At 36.7% G+C, this 12,361-nt stretch overlaps 1 protein-coding gene across 2 annotated transcripts in view; it reads left to right on the forward strand.

Moving 5' to 3' along the window:
- The first annotated feature begins 2,113 nt into the window (after positions 1 to 2,113).
- Positions 2,114 to 12,361, forward strand: part of KCND2 (potassium voltage-gated channel subfamily D member 2) — a 588,817-nt gene continuing 578,569 nt past the window's right edge. For both annotated transcript variants that reach the window (XM_003771553.2, XM_031938890.1), the window contains exons 1-2: positions 2,114 to 2,381; positions 2,915 to 4,442. In XM_003771553.2, the coding sequence (XP_003771601.1) occupies positions 3,328 to 4,442 (1,115 nt within the window). In that variant the 5' untranslated portion in view covers positions 2,114 to 2,381; positions 2,915 to 3,327. The remainder of the gene's footprint in view (positions 2,382 to 2,914; positions 4,443 to 12,361) is intronic.

Here is a 12,361-nt window from a genome sequence, read left to right on the forward strand (position 1 = left end):
TCCATTTATTTCACCAAACCAAATGAAGCAAAACCAAGGAAAGGTAATTTGCAGACAGAATTTTAGCCAGCTTTCATCAATAAATATTGATGATGGCCTATTATTTTGAGATGTTTCATTTCTTTTATTCTCCTGTAATAGTTTTTAAAGTCTGTATTTTGTTATATATTGTTCAAATTAAATGAAAAAGATATTTTATTTTCATTTAAATGTTTCTTCTTTCAGTGCAATGCCATTAGAAGACTCAGACATTTAAAGAAAAAGAAAGGAAGGAAAGAAAGGAGGAGGGAAGAAAGGGAGGGAGGAAAGAAAAGGGAAGGAAGGGGGAGGGAGAGGGCAGAAGGGAAGAAGGAGGACAAATGAGAGGAGAAAGTGAGGGGAAATGGAGAGGAATAGGAAAAAAAAATGAAAGGAGAACAGAGCTAGGGAGAAGATAGAAGAAAGAAAAACGACAAACGTAAACAAATTACTAGACTTTCATTGTCTTTCCTTCACTTTTGGGTAAGAAACTTTAGTCTTTCTACGTCCCTAGAGTTGCCAGTTCCTTAGGCAAGAATTTAATTTCTCGTCATTCCCGCCATCTAGTGGTATAAAGAGGTTTTTGCTCTGTTTTATTTGATTTTAAAGTAAGGAAGGATAAAACCAAAAGGGTCACAATTTCCCTACGCTTACCACTCCTTTCATCCTCCCACCTCAGCCTGTTTCTTACATACACACATTCATATACACACGTGTGTATGTGTGTGAAAGAATATGCATTGAGAAGAGATGAAGTGAGAAGAGAAGGGAGGAACTCAATCTCTCTTTCTGTGTCTGCCTCTGTATTTCTCCGTGTCTTCCAATCTGTCTATGTAGCATTGCCTCTCTGTGTCTTTCTATCTTCCTCTCCGTCTCGCTGTCTTCCTCTCTTTCTGTCTCTCTGTCAATGTCTCTTCTGTCTCTGTCTCTCCTTCAAATGATCGTTTTAGGGAAAGGATCTAAATGCTTTACTGTTAATCAGAATGCAATAGAGAGGGAGTTGTGCGAAGAAGAGGACAGACAAGATTCTTTGACTTCCGACAAGTTATTATTATTTTTCTCTTCCTGGACTGGTACCATAACACCAAAATAAACAAGTACTTAAAATTAGCCCCAGACTTTTCATGTCTTGACATTTCAACCCCTACCCTCCATACCTTAACTAATTTCAGCTATCCGGTTTCCCATGCCCAGTTTTTTTTTGGAGGTGGGGGGGGGGGGGGGTGGGGGGGGGGGGGTGGAGGTTGTGCGTGTGTGTGGTTCTTAATGTGTATGCCTGTTTCCCACGGTCGTCTAGGACAGGGACCTAGGAAGGAAGAACACACACACACACACACACACACACACACACACACACACACAGAGTGTCTCTTTTCTCCACCACCACCATCACCACCACCACCACCACTACTGCCACCGCCGCCGCCGCCACTGACACTACCAAACCGCCGCAACCTAGAACGTGAGGATTCCCTTTGTTCCGCTTTTAGATCTCTGTCCTTTCCCACAGAAGATCCACCTGGCTGCTTTTGCTCGGTGACATTTTGAGCCTGGGGGTGGCAGTGGGTAGGTGGGTAGGGAGGAGAGAAACAAGATGTGAGAGGAGTGGGGGAGGGAGAGAGGAGAAAGGTCGAAGGTAGGGGGAGGGAAAAACAAGGAACCTTTAATAACCTGCGGTGCCAGGGGGTTGCTTGTTTCTTGATTTATTTATTTATTTCGCGTTTCTTTTTTTTCTTTATTGGCACAGCCAGCCGCGCAGCCCCGGGAGCTCGGGGAGATGCGGGACCACCCACTGGAGGGGAAGGAGAGAGAAGCCCTCCCGCGCCCTCCTCCTGCTCCCGAGCGCCTCTTCCCGAGCCAGTGCACAGACTGCCAGCACCAGCCCAGAGCCACCCACCGGGATGGGCAGCACCTCGGAGGCGGCTGCTGCGGCGGCCACTCTCTTCTGACTCCGGCAGCTTTCGAGCTGCAGGATCCTGGGCTCCTGCACGAGCAGGAGGTGCATTAAGTTGGCAGGGGAGATTTCCCTCCCCCCCACCTCCCACCTTTTGAACTTGTTGCTCCTGCCGGGTCCCCTTCCAGCCAACCCTCTCTGCTCTTCCAACCCCCTCTCTTTCACCTCCTCCCCACCCCGCCTCCTGATGCCCGTGGGCTCCTGAAGCGTGGAAGGGAAAAGACAGGCAGGCAGGCAGGCAAAGAGGCATGGGGGAAGGGGACGAGCACCAAGCGACTGGAGCTTTTCGGCGGCTTCTTCCCCAGAGGAGCTGAGTCGGCTTCTCGCTTTGCCCTGTCTCTCATTCTGGATGCACGGATAAAAGAATAAAGTCTCTATGCAACTCAGCTCCGCGCCTGGACTTTCTCAGGTACGTACCGCAGGCGAAGCACGTTCTTGTGGGCGGCAGATGCTGCCGCTGCTGTCACCGCTGCCAAAGGGGAACCTGCTTGGGGTCTGTAAATGTCAAATTGCACTGGAGCCAAACTTGCAAAGAGAGTGAAGGGAGGCTTGAGCAAACGGATTTTTTTATTTGTTTGATTTTTTTGTAGTTTTTTTGGGGGGGTTATTATTTTGTTTTTTTTTCTTCTCCCCTTCACTGTGTGTGGGTAGGCTCTGCGGGAAGGGACGATTTGGAGTCAGCCCTTCTGTTCACTCCCCATCATTTCACGGCAGGTAGAGGGCAGGGTACCCAGTTCCCAAAAAGAGGAGAACGGAGGGTCTACTACTGTGATTGCATCTCGAGAGCAACAACAACAGGTCGCCTTTTGGACAGACTGCTGGAGGAAAGGGGAGAAAGAATTGGGTTTGGAGGAGGGAGGGGGGGGCGACGAGGCGGCAGTTAGCCCCTCTCCTCTGGTGAAGAAAAACAGGTGACTGACAGTTATCCCCCTCATCTCCTAGGCGTAAGCCCTCTCCCCAACATCTGGACCCTGTGTGGGAGAAAATCAGAGACACCTGCTTAGAGAAGAAAGGGCTGCATCTGAAGTCACCTGTGTGTATATCTGCCTGTGTGTGTGGGAGGGTGGTACCAGCTGCAGGTGAGAGCTTGGGTAGATTCATTTCACGGAGGCTTGTGAATTGCTATATTTATTACCACTATTTTAAATTTCTGAGTACCTGGTTTCTGTGTACCTGGCTGCCTCTCTCAGAATTGTGTCTTCAGCAACATCTCTACTTTTGAAGTTGCAGTATTCATCTGTACCACGATCTTAATCAGTAGTATTTCTTGGGAAGAGAAGGGCAACTTGTAGTTAATTTTGTATCCACGTATAAAAGACCTCCCTACCTTCCCCTGGAACTTCCGAAAAGGAACCATGGCTGCAGGGGTGGCAGCATGGCTGCCCTTTGCTCGGGCAGCAGCCATAGGCTGGATGCCTGTGGCCACAGGACCCATGCCAGCACCCCCAAGGCAGGAGAGGAAGAGGACTCAAGATGCTCTCATTGTCCTGAATGTGAGTGGCACTCAGTTCCAGACATGGCAGGATACCCTGGAGCGCTACCCAGACACACTGTTGGGCAGCTCGGAGAGGGACTTCTTCTACCATCCTGAGACCCAGCAGTATTTCTTTGACCGTGATCCTGATATCTTCCGCCATATCCTGAACTTCTATCGCACTGGCAAACTCCATTATCCAAGACAGGAGTGCATCTCTGCCTATGATGAAGAATTGGCCTTCTTTGGCCTCATCCCAGAGATTATTGGTGACTGTTGTTATGAGGAATATAAGGACCGTAGGCGGGAGAATGCTGAAAGACTACAGGATGATGCTGATAATGAAAATACAGGGGAAAGTGCTCTGCCTTCAATGACTGCCCGGCAGAGGGTCTGGAGGGCCTTTGAGAACCCCCATACTAGTACCATGGCCCTGGTATTCTACTATGTTACTGGGTTCTTTATTGCTGTCTCAGTCATTGCCAATGTTGTGGAGACAGTTCCATGTGGCTCTAGTCCTGGTCACATCAAGGAGCTGCCATGTGGTGAGCGCTATGCCGTAGCATTCTTCTGCCTGGACACAGCCTGTGTGATGATATTCACTGTTGAGTACCTGTTGCGCCTGGCTGCGGCCCCAAGCCGCTACCGTTTTGTTCGTAGTGTCATGAGCATTATAGATGTGGTGGCCATCCTGCCTTACTACATTGGGTTAGTGATGACCGACAATGAGGATGTTAGCGGGGCCTTTGTCACATTGAGGGTTTTTCGAGTCTTCCGGATCTTTAAATTTTCCCGCCACTCTCAGGGCCTTCGGATCCTGGGCTACACACTCAAGAGTTGTGCTTCAGAATTGGGGTTCCTGCTCTTCTCTCTCACCATGGCTATCATCATCTTTGCTACTGTCATGTTCTATGCAGAGAAGGGGTCTTCAGCCAGCAAATTCACCAGTATTCCTGCTGCTTTCTGGTATACCATTGTCACCATGACAACACTAGGGTAGGTGCCATGATGGGGAATGGAATGCCATTGAAGGGTGGCCACAAGGGATTATGGTTATAAACCAAAGAAAGTAGTATTTCTGAGTATCTCTATGTGATGATTGAAGAAAAAAATTGTGTTAGGTTTTTGTTTTGTTTTGTTTTTTGAGGGAAAGTTGTCTGTGCTTCAATTATTTAGAAAGTATCTATGATGATAAGGTTTGGTACATTTTAATAGGTGAATGCTACTGCCCAAACTTCTAGTGATAAAAGTGAATTCCTGAATGTAAATAGTCATTCCCTATGCTAAAAACTCTCTATAAAATATCCAACTTAGCTTTGGAAATACAAATTCATGTTCACAGACATATGGATAGAAGACAACAATTTTAGACTTGATTTAATTAATCTATTCCTATTTTCTAAAAATTATTATACATATATGTACATACATATATATGTGTGTGTATATATATGCATATATATGAAACCAAATAAAAAGTTAGCATTATACTTTCAAAAAAATCATATAATTAATATCTGGATGCTGAAAAAAAATAAAATTAAGAATCACCTTTGCCCAAATCCTGTGATCTATATTGTATAGCATCATGCATTGAAATGAAATATATATTTATATTTATTGAATAGTATTATTTATGTCACTTTTATTGTGTAGTAAATCCCATTTTAAAGTTCTTTTTCATCACAAAAGATTTAAGAAATGCATAGAAATTTCATCCATCTACAAAAATAATTCATTTAGCACTTACCTGTTGTTTTTAGACATATGTGTACATGTACATGTACATGGCCATATACTTAGATGATTATTAACTTTGAAATTGTCTAAATCAAACCAATTTGAAGAGAACAAACTTTTGAGGAAGTTAAAATTGTGTGTATGTGTGTATGTACACACATACTTGCCATCTAGTTTGTTGTTGTTTGTTGTTGTTGTTAATCTCTCAGTTCTCTAGATTCCATCATGCAATATATTAGTTTGCCATGGTTGTAAATAAAAGTAGAAGAGTAAAGTGTAGGAATGTTTGCCCTCTAAAATTCTCTTATATATTTCCTTAATTGTGGTATAATGTGGTACATGCTTTCAAAAGAAGGAAACAAACACAAAATGGCTTATTTTTAAAAAGAAGTTAATATATTGAAATAGAAATTCTTACTGTGCTTAAGATTCAAATAAGAAAATCAGCCAAATAGTTAATATAGTATTCTGACTGGAGAAAAACATAGATACATTTTAAGCCTTTTTAGGTTTTCAGTCTTTTACTTTTATAAGTTCTTAGCTCAGTCAATGAAGAATGTCACTTCCCTTTCTGCAGTTTTATACCTTCATTGCATATGATGTCAATGAGTAAAGGTTTGGTGATGGTTATAAAAAGAAAAATATGTTGTTCTTCAGGATGTATTTTAAGTTCTATGTATGATTCTATGGATGATTTAGTTAATGTCTACTCAGTTTCATAAGTATTGTCCTGTCAAGCTAGAGTGCTAATTTTTTTTCATATGGCTAATTGATGCAACACATCTTATAGACTAAAGCATTATTTCCAAATTATGAATGATTAAGAGTAATGTTAGTAGTTATTTATCATTTTCCTCTTCCTCTCTTTTTGCTGATAATCTACTTGTGCCTTATGTAAAAACTGTGGGAACTGGTTTATTTTTGTCAGGGAAATGTATATCCTATTTCTATTTCATCTGTTTTTTTAAGGTGTCTGTAAAAATCTGTATTTTGACTGTTGAAGAACTCATTCACTCTGGGTGCTCACTTCTCATGAAAAGATTCTCACTCCCTCCTCCCCTGTCATATTATTGGATTTATTTTTTGGAGAGAATTATTGGGTAACAAGCAAAGCAGTGACTTCTAGTTAGAAATAAAAAGTGGCAGATTCACACTAAATGAACAGAGACGTGTGTTTCATACAGATTTTCATGTTAAAAAGAAATGGAATATAGGAAATACATGGAATTATTTCTAAATAGAACTGTTGTCCATGAGATGTCAGTGAATCTTCAGGATTGTGATTCCATAGGTTGAAGACAAAGATTGCTATCCTAGTGAGACCAGAGGCTAGATTCAGAGAAGCGATTTAAATGTTACATTATAGACAGGAAATGAGTTCAGTAGTTCTGGCTGTTCATTTCTTAGAGATAACTTTCATCTGTTGATTAGGTGATAGTAAAATCTTTTGTCTTTTCTGGGAAGAATAATTTTAAAACTACTGACATTTTATTATATAAATGAAATGCAGATATAGAATCAATCTACATTTTGAAAGGTTTGGGAATCTGAATCATAATGTATGAATAAAATCTCTACAGTGGGTTTTATTTCAAGTATTCCATATGTAGGAGCTTTAGAGGAACCAAATGCATCTTTTCTGAGAAATTGAATGTAAGCTAGATTCTACTTTCAAGATATCAGTTCTGCTGATATCTTAGAATTAGGGGAACATTTTTTCAGGAAATTGAAGTAAATAAGAGATGATATACTGTATTTATATATATACATATATATATATACACACACACATATATATTTGCCTCCATTCTTAGACTATTAAAATTTGTTAAAATATCTGTAGTTCAGAATGAATAGGAAATTCATTAAAGAGTATAAATATATTATATAAAAACATATTGTAAAAACGTATTTATTTCAAAACTGAAATTAAAAGTTTCAAATCAATGACTATAAATTCAATCATCTTTGTTCAACAAATTATGTTGTTAGTATGTCCTACCTTTAAACTCTATTTTAGAGATAACTGAAAGGATATGTATGCCTAAATTATGTAGAGCTTATCTTTGTGCAATGAATCAATGTTGCTTAGCCAATATAAAATGTAATAAAAGGTCATAATCTAGCATTATCCTAGCGAGCATAATCTAGCATAAATAATAACATTATTATTTGTCTGGGCTTTTAAATTTGACAGTATTCCTAAGATTGATGCTAAACTTAAACTTTCTGGAGAAAATATGTGATGCCAGGAGTTAATGGCAAGCTCTGTTTGGTAGGAAATCAAAAAACTTTCCATTACATTTGCTGAACTATTTTACAGTGGCTATTATTTTTAATAGTGTTAATATACATCACTAATGATAATAGAAGCAGTGATAATGGAATCTAAATCAGTGGTTATTGGAAGTTCCAACCAGTAAGAACATTAACCACGGGAGGTGAAATTCTAAAAGCCCAGTCATTAGGTGTTGGCACTAACATCCAATGTCACCTAGATAATTGTTTATCTAACCATTTGTTGCTGTTTTATGTGCAGTAATAAATGGGTCCATCTTAAGATGAGTTTATCTACCTTAAAATTATCAATTGCTCTGACATCGTATACATTAGGAAAGTAGATTTAGGCCAATATCATGTGAACAATTATTTCAGGGATGGGTATAATACAGTATTGTTATTAACATTCTTGTATTCATTATTAAGAAATACTTCTTAAACTTGGAAACAACTACTAAACAACTTTGATATTGAGTTTATTTAAATTTTAAATAAGTTTGAAGCAATTTATAGAAGCAAAGCAGCATTTACTGTTTAAATTGGGTAACTATTGAGTAAATTAAGTTGGGTTGCTTTGGTAACCTCTTACTTTTTGAAGGGGTGAGGGATAAATCTGATAAGTAAGTGAATATGTGTTATACATATATAGGCATACACACACACATACACATACACACACACACACACATATATGCCATGGGACAAGATTACGACTAGACTTTCTTTTGTCTTCACCCTATTTCCCTAATGATTATTGTTCTATAAGACAATAGTAGAATAGAAATTTGATATGTATGTATATATGTAGTCATAAAATACTGAGTACAAAGTATTCATAACAGTTCTCTCTATTCAAATTCCCATTCATAAACCAAATGAAGTTCTTAAGCTGAATGGAACTAATTGGACTTTGTATATATTGTTATTGTAGCCAAGTTCAATGAGTGATTTGAAATGCAGTGTGTATTAATAAAAAATAATTAGCAAACGAGTGTGAATTTCACAGGGTCTCAATTCAGTTTTCTTAGGGTACCTCACTCTCAGAGCTTTAGAACTGGCAATGATTTTGAGTAACTCCCTTAGTAATTTAGAGAGTTATTATCTTGGAATAACAGTTATGTTAGATTTTTTTTAGTTCTTTATGATTACCGTGCAATTAAATCATTTTTTAAAAACAGATTAAATTTATTGTTATGGCATACCAGAACTAGTAACATTCTTCTGAACTATCAAGGATGACCCAACTATCAATATATTTGCTCTGCCTGTTCCCCTGTGCTACTTTTCATGAGTAGAAAGAGAGCTGTATGCATGCATTCAAACCATATCTACAAGAAAAAAAAAAAGACTGAAAAGGAACTTGGAGAATAAAAATAAATGAAATATAAATAGAACATAGTAATATTCTTGAGAAAGTTTGCTTCTCTGGTTTGTACTTCTTCCTAATTAAAAAAGAATAGTTTGCACCTCAGAAGTCAGTGTTCTTTGATGGCTAGAGAGGACTTTAGACTCAGGAAAACAAACTGAAGTCCCATTTCTAACATATAGAGAAATAGATCTATGTAAGATGAATAAATTCAGGTACTCAGGAATTTATCTAAGACTATAGATTGCAGAATTTTTATATATAAATATTGATAATGGGATTTTCCATACACCAGTGAACTATTTTATCCATACCCTTCAAAAAAAAGCATTGTAATGTTCCATGTTCCAAGTCAAAGCTTAGGATCTCAACTTTGATGAAATTCCAAATAAATAAAGAAAAAGTTATTATTTTGATTACTAAAAAGTTGGGGATATGCAACAAAAAAGGTAAAATAGACATTGAACTTCCTCAGAAATTATATATGAATTTTTTCCTTTTTAATCATTTTAGTGTTTTGGTTTATCTGTTTTTGAAAAGGCATAGTAATTATTGATATACCATTTTCATTTTAAAATGTTTTGTGAAATAATATTCTGACAAACAAAAGAGCAAGACAATTTTTAACTGTATCAAAGGATAGTCTGTTAAGAACATCAATTGTTTAAAATGACATAATATGAAAAAGAATTTAATATAAACACAAGAGGATGTATAGATTGTCAAAAGGATGAATAACTCTATTAAATAACTTTTATTTATTAATGCCTGTCACTGCAGATTCTACAGCTTTGGACTATTGTGTATATGTGCGTGTGTGTGTGTGTATACATATGTATGTATCATTTAAAACCATTTGTTCAGAGATTTTTGATTTGCCAAAGTATTACTCAGAATGGATGAAAATATTTCCCCAATGCTACAAAAATATTTATAGTATTCATCTCAAGCAGATTTACAGTGGTCAATTCCCTGACAAAAGACCACATTCTTATAAAGTGCTATTTTGAGAATGGGTTATGATAACAGATTTATAAAATATTTTAGTGCTCCTTAAGTTGTCAAAGAAATATAAAAATTATGTTGCAATACATGTGAAATTTTCTGTTATTTTCATTGCCACTGGGGTGTAGCATATTTCAAGTTATAAACAATAATGAGTTGAAATAGAGATTGTATGAGGACCGCTTTTTTTAATTTTCATTCAGTTCATGTAGCATGTAGAGCTTATATTTGTATTCCTAGATCAATTACAGAGAGATAGAGCAGGTGGAGGTACTTTATACTGTGTGCTTGGTAAGTTCCTTTTTCTGAACAGATAGGCATAAAGCAGAATAAAAAAAATTGTCTGAAGTTTTTATTTGTTTCTAATCCTATCAGCTGACTTTTAGATCATATGGGTATGCATGTGTTATATATATATATATATATATATGACTAAGTTGAGAGATAGGGAAATGAAGTCGAAATTGATAGTAAGTTTTTCTCTGTTTTCTCACATCTTTGATAAATGAACTGGTTCTTGTCCTTCATTTGAAGAGACCTGAAAGGCCATCACTTTTAAGGTTACTGTACAACATATCCAACGTGTTGATCAAACCAAATGAGCTTGAAAGATTCTACTACAGGTTGGGCACAAAAGCACTCAATATTATCATTAATTACTAACTAGAATCATAAAATGATAGATCTTGAGTGACTGAAATGATTTAAGAGATAGTCTACCCAACTGAGATATACAGAGATGTTAAATAGCATCTATAGTTAAAGAACAGTGCAAGGTGAGGCACTTTTTAAAATTTTTTTTTCTCTTTTTTTAGATTTTGTAATCCTCTTTACTCTGTAGAGTTCAAGGCATTAAATATTTTATCACAAAACATCTAAAATATTATCAGGAAAATAAGGATATAGATTATCACATTCATATACTTTGTTTTGTTGTGTTTGTTGTTGTTGTTGTTGTTGTTGTTGTTGTTGTTGTTGTTGTTTTACCTTGGGTTCCATTATGTGATACTTATTCTTTCCCAAGTAATTTAGAGTTTTATTTCCAAATGCCCTCCCAAAAATTATTCTTCTATAACTGGGGAATAATAAAAGCGTATTATGTATAACTCTGCTTTGACTGTCTCTCAGTCAGTGTGGATTATTGATTCATTTGGTGTGTTGGCCTCCTTGATTGCTAATTTTCTGGAACTGATAAGGATATCCACAATATAAGCTGTCCCTTACCATTATCAGTTCAAAAAATGAGAGAGAGGTAAAATCAGATAGCTAAACATAATGTTCCTTATTGGACTGTTTAATATGAAAGTATACTGAAAAAGGTAAGAGACAATTGTCTAATATGCTGACAACTGGAGTGGGATTGGACCTAGGTTTAAATAGCACATGATGTTTTTATGTATTACTTGTCCCCTTCCCTCAGTGACTTTTTTTCTCATCGTTTTGTTTTCCTTAACTTTTTAAAGACAGTGTCACCTTATGTGGGAAAAGAAAAGGAAGGCTGGAGAATGTCACAGAGAACACTAATAAGAAAATGAGAAATTAATTCCATTTTTGGAATTTAGAGAATGTGACATGTTTGTCATTATGTGTTATCCTACTTTATTTTCTTCCTGAAAATTAGCAGTAAATTTTTCAAATAATAGTTATTTTGAAGTAGTGAAAGAAAAGTGTTAACTTCAGTCCATGTGTATTTACTTTTTGAGTAATTTACTTGCTATTGCAGCTCAGTGTGAGAATAATAATAAATTACATATAAATTCTTTGTACAATAAATTGATAAGCTATCTTTGAGTAAGATTGTTCAAAGACTCTTTTTATCTAGATTTTCTCTGAGGTAGCTTTCAAAGTTACAATACAGTTGAAATAACTATAATACAAAGAAAATATGTGAAGAATGGATATACTTGGTATAAGCATTGATTCAATGCAATTGAAGCTTAAATTTAATCTTTAAACTTGATGCTAACTTAGCCACAAAGGGAACTATGGAATGAAACAATTCTCAGTTTGAAAAATGAAAAATACCAGTTCTTTTGGGGAAATAATCTTTTGCCTGAATCTGAATTCTAAAATATATTTATTGCATGATTCTTATTAGAAGTGACATTGAATAACACTATAAATTTATAAATGGAAGAATTCTTAATGAACTTTTACTTTAATCCCTCAACTTTACAAGTGAAAAAACTGAGGTCCAGGGAAGCAACTTTGCATTAATAATGCTGAACAGGTGGCAAAGCTTGGATTTTTAACCAGGTCCTCCTCTATATCAAATTCCAGTGTTATTTTTTCTACTCATTAAGCTATCTTTAATTATTATTTTGCAAGGAAGAAAGAGAGAGAGACAGAGACACAAGAAGAGAGAGACAGAGATAAAGACAGAAATAGAGCTCTAGAGAGCTAGATAAATAAAAAAAAAATCTTAATTTTTTTCTTTTTCTTTAAATTCTTAATTCATTCCTCTATAAAACCTAGGGGTATAATATAACTCTATCTGAAGCATGTAAAGATATTTCCAGACAGG

This window comes from Sarcophilus harrisii, chromosome 5 (assembly GCF_902635505.1).
Source record: "Sarcophilus harrisii chromosome 5, mSarHar1.11, whole genome shotgun sequence".
NCBI lineage: Eukaryota > Metazoa > Chordata > Mammalia > Dasyuromorphia > Dasyuridae > Sarcophilus > Sarcophilus harrisii.